The sequence below is a fragment of the Lingula anatina genome, chromosome 3, assembly GCF_051362555.1.
Source record: "Lingula anatina isolate TDL-2025a chromosome 3, LinAna3.0, whole genome shotgun sequence".
NCBI classification, from domain to species: domain Eukaryota; kingdom Metazoa; phylum Brachiopoda; class Lingulata; order Lingulida; family Lingulidae; genus Lingula; species Lingula anatina.
The window spans coordinates 10,351,437-10,369,116 of record NC_141769.1 but is presented as its reverse complement, the minus strand read 5'-3'; the positions used below and the strand labels follow the sequence as shown (position 1 = coordinate 10,369,116).

General features: G+C 38.9%; 1 protein-coding gene across 1 annotated transcript; it reads left to right on the top strand.

The window, feature by feature from the left end:
- Positions 1–29: 29 nt before the first annotated feature.
- Positions 30–16,897, top strand: LOC106156553 (uncharacterized). Its single transcript, XM_087007927.1, has 18 exons — positions 30–358; positions 1,443–1,553; positions 2,886–3,004; positions 3,286–3,411; positions 4,436–4,642; positions 5,381–5,545; positions 5,806–5,880; positions 6,238–6,363; positions 6,478–6,603; positions 6,994–7,119; positions 7,394–8,582; positions 9,305–9,419; positions 9,642–9,783; positions 10,022–14,392; positions 14,760–14,861; positions 15,116–15,141; positions 15,951–16,057; positions 16,501–16,897. The coding sequence occupies exons 1-18, from the start codon at positions 273–275 to the stop codon at positions 16,844–16,846; spliced, it is 7,665 nt and encodes a 2,554-aa protein (XP_086864053.1). The 5' UTR covers positions 30–272; the 3' UTR covers positions 16,847–16,897.
- The last annotated feature ends 783 nt before the right edge of the window (positions 16,898–17,680 follow it).

The following is a 17,680-nucleotide window of genomic DNA, read 5'->3' as shown; positions in this document are numbered from 1 at the left end:
TTGCATAGACCTATTGAAGTATACAGCGCTCAGTCTTATCGCTAAAAGAAATAATTGCCTGAGGTTCCGCTCAGCAATTTTTTTTTCATATTCAGATTTGTAAAAACTTAATTTTGATGCTGTAAATACTTAGTACATGTGGTGCTATGATCACTGCACGCAAAACAATATGTGCAAGACTCAACCAGTGTGGCTAGGATCATTTATTGAAACAATCGTATAACTGTGCGATAAAGCGAAACTTGTCACTTAAATTGATTTATGGTACTAAAATGTCACGGAGAATCATTCTCGCTGCCATAGGGATTTGTGCTATGTTCCTCCTGTCGTATTTTGGAGTGTCCAGTGGATTAACAGGGTAAGTGTAAAGACATGCAGCTTAGATACCATGTCGCTTGTGCCCCGTCGTGCCCTGACGTGATCGACCCTGGCGTGCCCTGTCGTCGGGGCGCAGGGCCCGGTTTGCACCAACAAGGAGTACATGTAACTCAGGCGTACCAGTTGTGCCCGAGTAACTCCAGCACAAAACGATAAGAAAAGCCTAATCTTGTCGTGAATCTTTATTTAAAACTTTAAGCCCCCTTTATACTGGACGAAGTTCTCTCTGCATCCCGTGGTAAAGATATATACGGCCCCGTTTGAGAGTAAAAAAAAAAATACGTGCCAACAGGTGGTCGATCACTGAGCATTCATTCTGCAACCAAATCGATGCTTTTGCCCCATTTCTACGACCACAGCGATGCCAGTTTCATGGTCGCACAAAGGAAACAGAAAGTACACCGTCCAGTGTAAAGGGGATTTTATCCAAATTTGAGCCCAGTAATTGTATATCAAACCCTAGCTCTTACCGAAATTTCCCACCTTGCTAAACTGAGAGTTTATATTTTGGTCCTCAAATTGTGATTCAAAATCTCTTATAGGAGCATCAAATTACATCAATTACAGAATTTGAAAATTAAATATAAAATGTACACTTTCAGAATAGATTTTCTGCCATTTTAACTATTTTTTAAATTGGGTAGGCACGTAGAGTGTTTTCATAACCTGATAAGGGGGTTACATGTAGTAGGGCGTGTTTTCTAGTCACAGTCTTTCATTGAAATTCCTCTGAAATTACGCCAAGTGCGCGTACTATTCTCACGAAGGTTAAATCATCTAATGGTTAACATTTACAAAAGTCGTTGATTTATGATACAATGAAATTAGCCCTTTTATTTTTATGCCGCTTGTAGAAAATTAGATTGCTGATGCAGACAGTGGGCCAACACGGCCAACCATGTAATTTTCAGATTTTTTAGACATATTTCCATTAAATCATTCACTCAAACTTTTAAATTATATTTAAGAGGAAGTTTCCCTTCATTATTTTCCATACACGACTCACATGTTCGAAACTTTTTATGTACATTGCATTAAAAGCAGGTTTTTAAAATTATTTTTAGACATGTTTGCACCAGAACGGAAGAAAGAAACTTCACGAGATTGGTCAAACATTATCGATCTTGCAGAACGGTAGTACCATGTGGACTCTGGGACTGGGGCAGATGTACCAGGTATTTTGTTGCCAAATCAGGCCTAATTATACACAAAATTAAAATGGCAGCTAGGTCATGTGTTTTTTATTTTCATGGCAACCGCACACGTTACTTTCATTTGTAAGGGGTGTGATTAATAAATTTTAAAAGTAAAAATAGAACAAAAAACTAGGGCGACTACTTATATAACAAGAAAATCATTTTAAAGTTATTTTCAATATTTCAAAGTCAAATCAATTATATTTTATAGCGCAGAACACAGATTGTGTTTGTATAAAGTGATTATTCAGTTATTTAAGTTTTGTGTAATTCTAGCGTGTTCATGAACCTTGTAACCCAACACTAACCAAAAATAAAGTATTTTCAAAAAGACAGGTTCTGATTGCCAGAATCGTCATCGAAAACGAAACTAGGCACTCAACTCCAGACGCCCGTGATGAACATTGATAGACTTGATAGTGTAGAATTATCCAAAAAGGCAAATATTGCGGGGAAGCGGGATCACGTTCCGTTGGCAAATTGTTAAACATCGATGGAGCACTCCGTTTTGATCAAAATAATTTTTAACACGAGAAAATTAGATATGGGCCTAGATTACAGGCCCTGGTAATTACGCTTTAGATTTGCTGCACGCTTGTCAATTCTCACTTTACGTAACCTCTTCAATTTTGTAAGACTGCACAAAAGGATATTTTTCCCGTGTTTGCCTCAAACCAATCTACAACTTGAAATCGAGACCTTGACACAGTCTCATTCACTCGTTCCAAGAAGAGCTAAAAATAGCCACCGTCTTCACAACGAGCAAAACAGTATACAAATAAAACACGGTATGATAGTATCACCGATTTGCAGCAATAAGTTAAGATTGCTCTAGCTATAGGCTTGTTGTGAAAAGGCGGTATTTGTATCTTTACACATCGATGAAAAGGGAATTAAAGAATATGAATTTCAAAACTTATTTGAATGTTTTTCACAGTTATGGCTTTATACAACTCATCAATTCATTATTTTACTTTTAATTATGGAAAGCAATAATGGTGATGACAGTGTTATATAATAATAATAATAATAATAATAATAATAATAATAATAATAATAATGGGAAAACAATCAGCAATTGACAAATCCATAATTACAGGCACGTGTAACTTCATTTGAATAGACACATAAAACTGTAACATAATGCCATTAAAAACATACAAATAAATAAATAAATAAATAAATAAATAAATAAATAAATAAACAAATATACCACAAGTGACTAAGCGCTGAATAAAGATTTATTGGCATGGCATAAGTAATTAGATAACTTGGTATGTAAGAAGCATATAGCTATGTTTATTTTTCCAGCTACTACGACTGTAGCACGTACAGCTTAGCCTACGACACTCTCCCAGTAACAGTAGAATACTGCTGTGATGGGTGGACCGCTGGGATCAACGCGACAAACACTAGCAGTTGTGACATACGTAAGTCGATTGAACATATTCTTAATTTTAATTATAATAGAATGATACACGAAAAACGAAGATATCTGGAGTAAAAATTAATAGAATATTTCGAAGTATATAAGTAGAATTGAGAGCCCTGTATAAATCAGATCATTACGTTCAGACCTGAATTAATACACAGGGCCGAAAGGCAACCGTGTTTTTAGTCAAAGATGTAAAGACTGAGCCCTTAGGAGGTCAGTGAAAGTTTTTATTTGCATTGCTAACAAATTAATCCGGTGAATGGATTTGTGTTTCAGCTGTTTGCGCTGCAGGGTGTGAGAATAATGGCGATTGTATAGCGCCCGACACCTGTAAATGCCAGCCGCCTTACCACGGCTTGACCTGTAATGAAAGTAAGTCATGGTCGCTGTCAATGCAGACTAGCAATTTGTATGCGCCAGAATAATATTGTTTGTGAGGTATTTATTACAATGGTATTTTATTTAAGTCACTAAAAAGAATTCAGCATATCTCCATTACCATTTGCTTTTGAAACTGATCGCGTCTGCATTCTGTATCAATGTCACATAATAAGTCATAAATTTTCATAAATAAAGAACACCTATGCTATTAAAATATATCTTTATTCTGTATCAGTGCTACATCAGGGGCGGATTTAGGGCGTCTTCTGGGTCTTCCAGAAGACGGTCAGATTTTCAAGTTTACATTGGCGGGTATCTAATTTTTTCTGTCGGAAGACGGTCAAAAATGAAGAACGGATCAACAAAGATAATTTGGAAGACTGTCAGGAAATAACTCTGAATCCGCCCCTGTACATAATATGTCATACGTGTCTAAAAATAGAGTGGTTTAACTACTGAAATTGATCATGTTTTGATTTAACATAAATGCTCGTAGTAAGTCATACGTTTTTATAAATAGTGAGACACAAGAACAATTGTTTGGTAAACAAAAATTGTTTATAATTGCATAAGATTTGTTCATAATTTCGTTCTGCTTGAATATGAATACAAACCTAACGTGTTTTAAAAATTTTTTGTGTTTTTTTTTACATTCAAGGTTGATTTTTTAAAATATTTATGAAACGACATACCAATTAGGCCAGATAAACATGATCGGTTGCTTAACTAACGCCGCCTCTCGGATAATAGGATCGATACAAAATTAATTATTTTTGTACGCAGGATGTTTAACATGCGGTTTAACAGTCGATATTTTCGTTTTCTTTTTTGTGGGGTGGGGGTAACAATCCGATCTTAGAGCATAAAAAGCACACCAAAGCAATGGTTGATATTTTTCATTAAAATTTATTAATGGAAAACATATATTCAAAAAAGGGCGATTTTCTTACGGTTGCATGAGGGTCGGTCGCTTTCGTATCAAACTACGGGTCGGTCGTGTTTGTACCAAACTTATCAATTTTGTCCGGCCTTATTTATCATTCAGCTTTTGACCCCTGTCAGAACCCTGCGGACCTCACGGTGGGTTTTGAGAGAAGCACAAATAACACCAACTTCACCACCAATCCCAAATGTGACTCTTTACTGCTGAGGACCTGGTACAAGATAGGTCACTCACCCATCTTTCACCTGCCTACGACCTGCCCTGGGTCACCAGCTTGTGGGACGACTGGACCAGTTTGGATGAATACAAGTGAGTACCATTTGGTTAAGAAAGTGCAGAGCCGTCATTTTGAAAGGCAAGCAAAGTATCAAAAATCGGCTTTCTTTACCAAAGACAAAAACTTTGAAAGCACGAATAAAGAGTACACAAATACACAAATATCTCGGCATCAAATTGCAGTCAAATTCAGCGAACAAAGCCCGTAGAGAACGGAAAGCCAAAGCTATTTCAGCTCTATTTACAGTGTCGTTTAACAATACTGCGTAGCAAATAATGTGTCCCTAACATATTTAAAGCTGCTGGATAAAACAGTAAAATAACGTTAATAGGAACAAAATCTACTTTAAGTCAATTAAAGCGAAGCAAGATATATTGAGTGTGCCTAAGCGTGATAATATTTTATCACCACTGTTTTACATAGTCACGGAGCTTTACAACCTGTTGTGAATAATCAGTTTTGTTTTGGAGTTGTTTCAAACAACGGAGCATTACAGTCTATATTTCAATCTAACACAAGTCTGTTAAGAAATATGATCTCTTTGAACACACATATAAATATCATTTTAACAAAGCAATACATGAAGCGATAAATTCCAAGCGAAATTAACTCAGTATTTTTATTTTTATTTATTTATATTTTGTCTTTGTATTTATTTCCGTAATCCCTTACCATGTTTATCCGTTATTATTATTATTTAGGGGTATCTAAATGTGTCTGTATTTTTTTTCAAAAATTGAAATTCCAATTATTTTGTTTGTTTGTTTCAGCCAACACGTCTATACCAGAGGGCGACATGATAACCTTAGAAGCATGTGTTGGGTCGCCTGACAGCTGCTGTGAGTCCTTGCTGCCAGTGCAAATCAAGAATTGCACAGACTTTACGGTTTACTATCTTAGTCCGACGGCGGCATGTCCACAAGCATATTGCTTTGGTAAGAAATATCCAGATGAGATCCAAACCGAAATAATCTTTTCTAATTAGATGAGTTGATAAATGCTATTGCATTTAATTAAAAAAATAATCGATTAAATTTAAAGGATGAAAAATTCCCAGTCTTTTTTTCTGGTATCCAAAAAAGTGGCAGTGATGTGATATAGAAGATAGGCATAAGTCGAAGTATACATTATACAACATAGCATCAAGTTAACTCTTATGTCATAACACCGCATTAATATCTTCATGCTCTATCAGAGGTTCCACCCTGCGTTGGTTGTAACATAACAGTGTGTCCAGATGGATACGTCGCCAAGGATGGAAATTGTGAAGGTAAGGTACCTGTACTCCAATGACCTTGGCCGTAGTTTACTTCTGCGCGGACTACGCCTGTCATTACAGTTTTACTGTAATTAAATGATGTATTTAAATATACTGGTTATTGAACTGGTATGCTGATTTAAGAGAAGAGTTTGCAATAGATGCTGATGGTCAGGGCGTATTGTAAGATTAATTCACTTTGATTAAAGTTATAATGTGCAAAATATTATCGAGGACTATTTATAATCAGTTTCAAACCACGGGACCTAACTTTTACGGCCATTATAACCCCATAACCCGACTCACGCCGTTAAAAGCAGTGGAATTAACTTCCAAACAAAACTTCATACACATCTGCAACTCTTACAGATATTGATGAATGCCTGGTTGCAAATGGTGGCTGCGGTGATCGGTGCGACAATCTAAATGGATCATTCGCGTGTGCTTGTACGGACCCAGGATATATTTTAGGAGCAGATTTTCGCTCGTGCGACGGTGAGTATAATTTTACGTCGCTGGTGTCAGCATCACTATTTTGGTAAAGTAAAAGTAAAGTTCTCATAGCCCATTTTCGATTATTAAAAAACATGAAACATTATTTTTCATCAGATGTGGACGAGTGCAGTACCTCTAATGGTGGGTGTGAAGATACATGCACCAACATTATAGGTTCTTTTCTGTGTTTCTGCAACCAAGATGGCTACCAGTTGGGAAATGATTCTCAATCGTGTGAAGGTAGGTCTTGGGTATAGAATAAATCATTTACATTTTGTTGAATATATCTGGATGCCATTATAAAAAGATGTGTTAAAGTTCTTAGACGTTTCAGTTTTAATTGTAATCTTTTAAGGGTTGAAGATCAATAGGGAATTAAAACTTTGGTGGATGGTCTCCTAACATAAAGATTGCGGTTAGCAGAATGATAATTTCCTGAACAATGCCAACTATGAGTTAAGACTGGCAAAAAAAAAAAAAAAAAAAAAAAAATGTACAGCGGCACGGTAGTAACTGCGACAGTTCCACTGAAAGACGCTGATTATTGACTTTGAAGACGTACTTACTCTTTTAATTTTTGGAAATAGTTTTATTGGTATTTTGACAATATTTTGATACTGTATGTTGCAGATGTAAATGAATGTGCTGTCAATAATGGTAGCTGTAGTGACATTTGCATCAACACCAACGGCTCCTACCACTGTGAATGTAACGAGGCTGGCTTTGTCCTTGGAGGCGACGGTCACACTTGCCAAGGTAAGTAGATACGGATGAAAGTATACGTTCTGATTGAGGTTTTATTGTCTGTAAAGGAAAAAGGAACCGTTTATCTATGAATGTTTAAGTCGATACACTTGCCAAATTTAATAATGGCGACGGGCACTCAACGTCATTAAATTGTTGCCATACTTGTATCACCATTAGTTTTCAATAGAACACAGAAAATATCAATTACCAATCTAAAAATGTTACATATGTTGTAGTTCCCTGGCATCGATACATAAAGTGAATGAATTTTTTTTATTTCAAGCTGTCATTGAAGAGTTTAATTTTACGGCCGTTTTTAATGGAACTACAACAAGTACAATAACGCAAGACATTTCTTCCGAGGCACCACAGGAGACAACTTATTCAGCGACGGCACAGGAAACAACTACTTCAACTACGCCACCGACGACAACATCAACAACGACTGTGCGGACCACAACCGTAAGCACAATCGTACAGCCGTGTAGTAACAACCCGTGTATGAATAATGGTGTATGCTTACCGTTCACAACGGGCGTCGCTTGTAACTGTACAGGGACTGGGCACACTGGTATGAATTGCGAAAAAGAAGATGTGTTTTCGAAATTGGGACTTAAGTCGTACAATTTGCCCAGAGGATGCTATCTCTTAAGCTTGGTCACTGATGGTCCCACCGGTGTGTGTAATCAGATCTGGCTGTCGTCTACATCTGCTTGGTTTAAATCAACCCAGGAAACAGATACTTTTTTCACGTTTGGAGTAGTTTTCTTTGAAAACAAAGGGTCTCCCCTTTCATCGAACGGTCTCCAGATAACCAACCACACCCTCACAGTGTCTTCTTTAACTCCAGCTCAGTCTGTCAACGACGGGACACGCCTCCCAGCGACTTCCATCCTACAAGAGCGATGTACTGCGTCCACTTTCACGACAGAAGACGATGGTGACTTTCTTCAAAGAAACTCTTTTCTTAGAAGTCTCCTTTCGTCGGCTGAGATCCAGTTCCCGGGTAATATACGGTTAGAACCCCTATTGAAGTACGAAAGCACTCTGTCTCCACGATTTGATATCAGTATTGTTGCCGGCAGTGAGCTGTTGGACGAGAACAACGCTGTGCACAGTAGTTGTCAGGGGGCGCCACTGTACCCTGATGTATTCTACAATATATTAACATTCCAAGAGGGTGTGAATTTTACGTACTGGGGAACTAGCTTAATTCTTCCGACATTATCTGGAGACGAAAATTATTGTTTGATTTTGGACATGTGCGGGGAAAGAGATATGACTTTCTTCTTTCTATTTCCTGGAGACAAAGTTGATTTGGCCGGTAGATTTGACGTACTTGGTGCAGTAAGCTCGTTTGGATTTCACGGGAGTGTACATGGAATTGGCATGTCAACCACACGACGAATTGAAGTCAAACTGCCCGAGTCGACGGGAGAGTTTTGGAATGGGGATGAAAAGGTCGCATTCAGGTACATCTGTTCTCTTAGAATTTTAAAATTAAACAAGGCTCACCAGTTAGGTGGTTTGATTGTCATTCTACAACCTGAAAGTTGCATAATAATAGATATAACGCGAGTAGTGGAGTATCCTTCCCTGATCAGTTTTGGACGTGATTTTAAGACGTGAAAGTAACTAACTTGCAAATTTGGACTCATGTGTTTGTTCCCTCTAGCCTACGTGAATGTTTGTTGCCGTTCTCAAGCTTCGAATGTGGACTCCTCATTTCCTCATTCATCAATATATTGAAATTGTTTCTCTGGTGAATTCTGGCCATTTCAGAGATAATATTCCTGACAAAAATCGTGGCTGGCAGTGGCCGTTGGTGCTTGGAGCAAATAACGTGGTAGCAAAGCAAGCAGAACACAGTTCCGGTCGATTTAGAAAACCTATTTTAAAACGGGTCTCTCAAAAAACTTCACAATGATATTGAATGACATAAAGATCATAAATTTTCATATCTTCTAGCTAAAACTCGATTCAAGTGGAATTATAAAATCAGGTCCTTTTGGGAGAAACAGCGCTGCGTTGACTTCTGGGAAGAATTCTACTTCTCTGTTGGTCTGTAATTATGCAACAAGGGTTGTAGAATGCATAATTTCTTAATGTCAGCACTAACACCTCTATAGTATACATTGAACTCGATATTTGGTGCACGAATAAAACATCAGAAGCCTCCATTTTTATATTTCAGTTTGCCCTCAGAAGCTAACGTCTGGATAATGACAGAGATGGAAAATTCGGAATGGCCGCTCCTTCTCTGGGAGGCGCAAGGAGATGCCTTCTTTAAAGTACCCAATCCTGTTGACGTAAGCATATGCAGTTTCTTTTTTAAACTAGGTCCACACTTGTAGTTAAATCTAATACAAACAGTGTTAAGTAGTTGTAATAAGGATGTCTACTAAACGTACTTGGGGACCGGTTGTTTTTGTATAATTTAAACCTTTTAGTAATGTTCTTCGTTTTTGATGGATGTTCATTTTCGATTGAACCACTAACACTGCAAAATTCAACGCGTATCTTTATCATAGTTGACAGAGTACAGCCGCTCAGAAGAGTACGTCATGGTGATGGCGTCATCTGCGTCAATGGACATTGTCTTGGACACAGCGCTGGGTCCGGTTGTCCTAGGGGGCGCCGTTGCCGAAAGCTCAGTGTACCTGTCCGTAGGAGGTGAGTACACCTTTAAATGCTAGTCCTAATCCCTTTTAATATATAAAACACAGGTTATGCCCTGATTGCCCAAGGTACAGTTTAAATAATTTTATTTAGCCTATTTACTGTATATAACTTTCAAATGATTTTTTTTTTCGAAAATACATGCATGCTTCTCCTGTGTTAAATTTTCTTTAATTCTTATACCCACGCATGTGGCCATATTTTAACTGAATTTCACATACATTTCATGAAGGATCTCAACAACGGCGTCTTTGCGGTGACGGTGCCAACCCAGCAGGCTTGTTTTTTACGATGCAACTTAACTTCAACCCACTGAAAGATTTTTGGCAATACAACGTAGCCAGAGCCGCATTAGACGCTGCATTTGCGGTGGTTGATGGTGTTTGTGACGCCTTGGATCTAATTGCTGATCTTAGAAATACAACAAACACTGCTACTACAACAACACCAGCTGTTAATACTAGATCCACGACGACCACTAGGCGCACAACCACTCGACGGACTACCACAGCAAAAATAGGAACAACCAAGAAACCTACAACTGCAGAGAATAGCGCTCGTGCCAAGTGGACAAAGAGATCAAAGAGAGACAAGAGACCAAAAAACAAAAGCAAAAAGCGATTACTGAAGAATAAAGCCAAAGGCAAAAACATGGACGCTACCGTAAATGAAATAGCCCAGAAGGCACCTAATGCAACTGTATGTAGCATGGCTCTAAGAAGGGCTTTAGCTATACTTCAGAATGTTCCAAACCCACCTTTAGACACGATCTTTGATCTCAATATTGATGTTGATGTTTTCATTCTCTTTGATGACAGTCCTTTGCCAGATGCCGATGCAGGTAATTCCGTTGCTCTGACGAACGACTTGAAAGTAGGTTTATCCTTAATCGTGATCAATGCACAAGACTTAATTCTGCTTCTGAACACTAGTGACGTTGAAAACCGATTCCTTTGGGAAAGCACCCGATCTTTGCTGAAGAATTTTGTTTCACAATCCATCGATCTCTTGTCAACCAGCAGTGCATTTGTTACTCGCTTCAATGGCACAGGTGTCTTCGAGATTGGCAACACAACGAGGGCCATCAAAACTCTTGTCATTGAATTACGGAAGACTTTTCAGAGTCTTAAAATGGAAGCTGAGTTAATGCCTGATACATTTGTTCATCAGTTTGTCACCGACACCGATTCCCAACTAGAGCAGTTAGAAAGAGATGCCTGGGAATTTGTTCAGTTCAGCAACACTGAGCTTATCCAATCATTTAAGGGATTTTCTGGCTTTGGAATAAAATTCGTTTCTTCGCTCACGGTATTTGGCATAGATCTGGGAGAGCTTGACATTGAGTATGTGTACTCCTCTGGCTCTTTAGCTCAGTGCAGCAAATACAGTAAAGCATACGCTCTCCTTCAGGGCAGGGATGCCGTGCGAATAATGGCTTTGTTTAAAAGGGATGGAGGCTTATTCAAGTTTTTCAAGAAATTCCGTGGTGCTGGGCTAGAATTAGCTATCGGCATAAATGGAGCACAAACTGATATTATTGTCCATGCAATCCTGTTGTTAGATTTACCCGTTTTTGATAGCACAAGAGTTGACGTTTTTATTTCAAAGAACGGTTTGGACGCCTACGTCGAAACTTTAATTGTATCTTTATTTCGAATTGAGATGCATGTATATCTCAAATTTAACGTCCCAGAAGTTCATTTTCGACTGGGATTGTCAGCATATTTTGTCCCAGGGCCTAAGGGTTTTGACGGAAGCTTATGGGATTCAGTGATAAATATAGTGAAAGAAAAGTCAAGGGAAGCACAAGAGCGAATTTCTGCTGCCCAAGATGCTGTAACAGTAGTGCAGACTCATGTACAAGCAGCGCAGGAAAAGGTGAATTCCGCAAAGGCCGCAGTTCTTGCTGAAAAGACAAAATTTGACAACGCTGTTAAAGTTCTTGAAGATGCGGAACGGAAAGTTGAGGAGGCAAAAATTCCATTCCAAAGAGCTCTTGATGAGTTAGCGAGGGCTCAAAGAAATGTGGATAACTTGTGCCAGATTCGAGATTGCCCTGACATTTGTTTATGGGGCCTTACCTGTAGGATATGCAGTGGCTGGATACCTTTTCCATGCTGTCAGTGGGTCCCGTGTGCGATTCGCATCCCCGACATTGGCTGTCTTATAGCAAACGCTTTGTGCCGCATTCTTAGAGCTATAGCTTACGCCGTTCTGGAACTCGCTAAGATAGCCGTTCGCATCCCTATGATAGCCATGGATATAGCTAAAGGAGCGCTCCAAGTGGCTCAGTTAACTGTAAAGGCAGCTAAAGCCATTCTCGATGTTGCAGTTGGATTTTTAGACTTTACGATTTACATTTTGAAAGGAATTGAATGGCTTCTCGAATTTGTAAAAGCAGCTTTGGAGGTAGTTAAATTCATCCTACGTGGAATAACATTGGCGTTTGAGTATTTCATTCGTTATGGAATTGCAAGTATCCTGGACATTAAAAGATGTGGTTTTGGCGTAGAAATCAATGCACGGGACTTCTTCCTCTTGACTGTTTCATGCGAGTTCAATGCTTTTAGATCTGGCTGGACATTGTTCACATTTAGGATTGATTTGAAGAATATTATTCTTAATATACTAGAACTAGCCTTCAAGATTGTAAAAATGATATTTGAAGGTATTGGACGTTTGCTTACTGGAAGAGGAAAACGGTCTGTGGAATATTTAGTTAGAGCGAACATTCTTTGGTCATACAAGCACCTGCGAGGGCGCTTTGAGAGAGATACACATAGTATGTCTAATTCCTCCATCAACAGAACAGTGTTTGATGATATTTTTGATGGAGAAAATGTAACTATTGACTCCCCCGAATCCGACAGCCTTAATGCAAACGACTCAACCGAAGCAAATTACATACAATATCGAATTAATTTGTTCAAAAGAAAATGTGACGAGTTCTCAGTTATTGACACATTTTTGACCACAGTGGCTGAAGCATTATACAACGTGTCATCAGTGGCAAAAGATTCCATTGATAATGCCTCTACAGTGGTGGATGATTTGACTAGCATGACAAAGGTGGAAAACATTAGCCTTAACGATTCTGGGTTTAACAAAACCGATGCCTACGTCAACTATAACTTGACTGAAAATGACCTGGAAGATGTGATTGCAAATTCCAACGTGACCTCTGATCCGGTGGTGGGTGCGTACGTGGGCATGATGGATAACGTTGTAAATGCAACGATGGAGGAAACCCAGAAGGCAAAAAGCTTCCCAATCGGCACCGCATGGAGACAAACAATGGAGAATTACACACGGGACACACAAGACCCGAACAAGTGTTCCAGTTTTGAAGATTGCTTACTTATGTATTTCTATGATTTCTACCGTCTTTACTTAAACGTCTCCATTGCCCAGGCAGACACCATGCGGCAGCTGATACCGCAAATTGAAGACAGTTTTCTTGGAATTGTCAGAAACGATACGCTGACAACAGAGGATGCCGTTGCTCTGAGTGGTGAGCTGTTGTCTGTACTGCTTCAGAGTAGAGAAACCAAAGTTTTCTGTGCCACAGCACCCAATATTACTGTCGAGGTCCACGACATCGCCGTTCTGGTAGGTCAGAATGTGACCTTGACCTGTAACGCAACAGGCGAACCTGAACCTTACTTCGAATGGCAGAAAGACGGAGAACCGATTTACGGAAACAGCAGCTTAAACGTAAACATTGACGGAAATGTTTTAGAAATCCCAGTTGCGGAACAAATGCATGATGGCTATTACGCATGCGTTGCAGTGAATCACGTAGTTAGCGTTGCTTCGAGGGGTGTTCTCAAAGTTGAAGAACCGCCGAGCGAGGTGATGCCTCCCCTTAATGATCTGGTTGTACTTGAGGGGTACGAACCATCAGCCAACATCACGTGCAACGTGACTGGAGATCCATTTCCAACTATCACGTGGACGTTTGAGACCAATTTGAGCAGCACAAATAATACCACAGTTCCCGTCTCTCTTAACAGCAGTGACCCTATTCTGAAAATCCCAAAACCCAGGCTTGCTGACGCTGGTTTTTACCAATGCAGTGCAGAAAACAAACATGGTTTATATAAGATGAACCACACCCAAATGATAGTTAGGCCTGTGCGAGTGGCGTTGCCAAGGGCACAAATAACCATGGCTGTGAGACGAATAGCAGCAGCGGATACGGAGACTCCTGCCACCCTATTGCAGAACATGTCATTAGATGGACTAGACTTCAAGGAAACCATAGAAATGACGGTGATGCATTTACTTAATGGCAACGTCACCATTTCGAACATAACACATCTTGAAAATGATGGAACCCAATTCACCATTTTGGCAAATGAAATCGCCAATTCCACAGATCACAACAACTCGTACGAACAATTGAACCAACTGTATCGTGGGCTGCGGCAGTCAGTCATGAGAAGTGTTCGTGTGCTTTATAATTACGGGTACCAGGGAACTTATATCTTCACCCATGGTGCCCAGCATGTTAGTATTGACCACAACCAACTGCGAGCGTCCTTTGATTCCCCACTTTGCCCGCCCGGTTATGAACACAGCATGGAGTTTGAATATTTGTGTGGTAAGTATGCCTGGTGCAAGGAGCAAAATCATAAAAGCCCATGTCCCTTTGCTCGTTGAAATGTGGTACTTTACTGAAACACTATATAAAAGGTGAAATAAGCGCACACAGGCGCTATCTGATTGTGATAAATGACCTGTCATCAATACGATAATCAATTACAGAAAAAAAGTTTTATCTAATTCCATTCAAAACTGAATTAATTAAAAAAATTATTTAAAAATGGAAGATGTTACCTTTCCTTGTGCCGCCAACTAAGACTTCCTAGTATATATCTCTAACTCATTTGCATGTAGTTTGAATTTGACCTTGTAACTGTTACGTCATAAAAGTCAACTCTCATAAATGTGTTCATTTATGATTTCAGCCGCTTGCATGCCGGGGACATATTCTGATGAGACGTCTCGCACCTGCAAACCTTGTCAGTCCGCATTTGATGACAAGAGTATGGGAGCAGTCCGCTGCACAGGTAGCGAAATTTAAAACTCCGTTTTCTTCACCATGTATTAATTTATTGAACGAAATGGGTGTATAGTATGTCTATCATAATATCTTTATATGCCTGGCGTGCACGGTAGATTTTAAGTTTTAGAATATTATCTTTCTTAGACCTAAACTTTTTTTTCAAATTAGAGCTCTTCGTATTTTTTATCTATCAGTAATCAGGCTGATTAGAGTCATCTCTTTATAAATGTCATTCCAAAGCTCTTATTGTTTTTCTAGGCACGATAGAAATTGATGAACCTCAGGTAGGAACACAAAATTTTCGTCATAGATGTATTGTAATGCATTTCGCAATTAGATATAAGTTTGTGACACACTTTTTAATCCGTATTTTGGCAATTTGAATCGTGACGCCTCAGAAAGGCGAAGATCTTAATTTTGGTTAAGGCGTTGCACCATTTGTTGCAGTAGTTGTGTCCACGTTGGGCTGTCACTTTGGCCGTTAGATTCACTAACAGATGAAAGGGAACGCCGAATGTGTGTCTGGCAGTTCGTCCCTTTTAAAATTGAAAATTGTATCGTAAGTTAGTGTGACATTGAGCAAGCAACAGTGAGACGGCTACGCCACGGTGCGGGTATAAAACCGTAACCTGTAAGCTAAGCCGTGCCTCAAAATTAAAAAAAAAAAAAGAAATGAAAATTTAATCAAATATTGGATATTCATGTATAGATGGCACGATTTTGACGTGTATGTCCCATAGCATTACTCAGGGTAGTGACTTATTATGCGCTAGTCTGGTTGGTTTTGACACTGACAGAGAAGGCCTACTCGATTTACAGTTGTGTAGTACGTGTGAGTCGTTTTGCGATAAATAAATATATATGTATATATTAAACGCATTTTTTAAACTTAAAAGTTTTAGTTGGTATTTATAGATACCTATTTAGCTCAAATATTTTTTCTTAAACAAGGTTAACACGATGATTACGGGGAATCTCACTCGTTTTTGCATATTCGTTTCTCAGAATAGCTTTTTGACCATATAAATAATAACTGACTTTTACTAAATGAAATCTGGGAGTTAATTCAGTTTTAATTTTTTTCTTTTTTCAGAGACTTACCTGGATGATTCCTGTTATCGTTTCAACTGTTCTTACAGCGGTGATATTGGTAGCACTATTTGTTGGATTAAAAATAATGAAGAAGAAACTCGTTGCCAGGTAAGGACGGGCGTTAATGATCAGTATAAGAAAAGTCTTTCACTTAAACTACTGAGCAAAGTTGAAAGTTTACAGTTTACAGTCACCACTGGTCACCAGCACACGTAGGCCTACTTGTTGCAATGGTGAAAAAAAATGCTTGTAATGTGGGTGGAAATGATCAATGCATTTTTGTGGTTAAATTAGTGATTTTGACGGCCGGATGTTATTTATTTTGTCAGTTGAATTGGAGATGCAATAAATACACAATTAAGATTTTAGAGCGGAGCACCGCGTATTCGTTTCATTGAAGCTTTTGCTCAAAATATGCAACAAAGAGGATGCTTTCCGTTGCCAATAACTTATCGTATATAATGCTTTACGTTGAAGTTCAGAAAATGCAAAGTCAAAGAAACCATCAAAGCTGCTAAATATCCAAATCGCATATTTCCTTCTTGTTTCAGACAAAGCGTCACTCCAATGACGAGCGAAGAAAACTTAAGGTGGGCCAATAGCTCCCATTTAGACATGGAACGGTTCAGAGGCCCAGAGGCATGGTCAGACGGCAGCAACGAGTATTCACCAGTGCAAGCAAAACGTGAGATAGGTGGTTCAGCAGTAGAGCTGCTCGAAATAGAGCAGACTGAAACCACCACGAGTGACAACCCACAGAAGAGACTGCCACCCTTGATCGGGAATCCTGTTCCTCCTCTTGTATTTTCTTTTCCTACCCACGGTAATGCCTCTCGCCCCTTGTTGAAACCGCCTAAACTTTCTGAGATCAGAAACCCCCATGAAAATGGGTACTAATTTGTTACTTCATTAAAAATGACTAATGTTTGTGTCATATCGAAAAGGACGTATGTTAAGATACTTCATGGTATATTACCACTTCATAGGATAAGAATTACTACTTCATGATAGAAGGCGACTTCATTGGTTAAAAAATAAGGACCCTTAGGAGACTTCGTAGTATATTACCACTTCATGGTACATTGTATCCAAACATGTTTCAGTTCTGGTTGGATGTGGAAATTAGGCGTAAAGGTCGATATGATGTTTCATTCTAGACCTGAATTCCAGAGTGACGCGTGTATTCGAAATGGTGTGTGTGTGTGTGTGTGGGGGGGGGGGGAGTAACATTACTCACTCACATGATAGTGCGTATTTTATCTCGTTGGAGTTTAATGAAGCTGTTATTTTCATATGTTCTCGTAGATACCCGTGAGATTAACTTCTATAAATAATGTACTTTATTTCAAGAGCTCCGGTCCAGTGGCGGAAAGCATAAAGCTAGTTTTTTTTATACCCATTTAGTTTTGAAATTTTTCAGATTTCAGGACGTTTAAAAACTGACAATATTTGGACGTTGAATCATGGCGGGTCTAAGGCACTAGATGTATAAGACAAACGAAGTGTATAAATAAACACATTGTCTGCCTTTAAACTAGGGCATAAAACTGACCATGTGTGGTTTGATTGACGGCGCAGGTTTATAGATGTGGCTAGTACACAGTAGCAAGAATGTACGTATGTCTTTCCACTGTAGGTAGAGAACTCTACTAGGCAGAGAGGTTTTAATTTTGCTCCACACTAGGTGTACATTAATATCTTTAACAAACCGTCTATTCCATTATTCGTGTT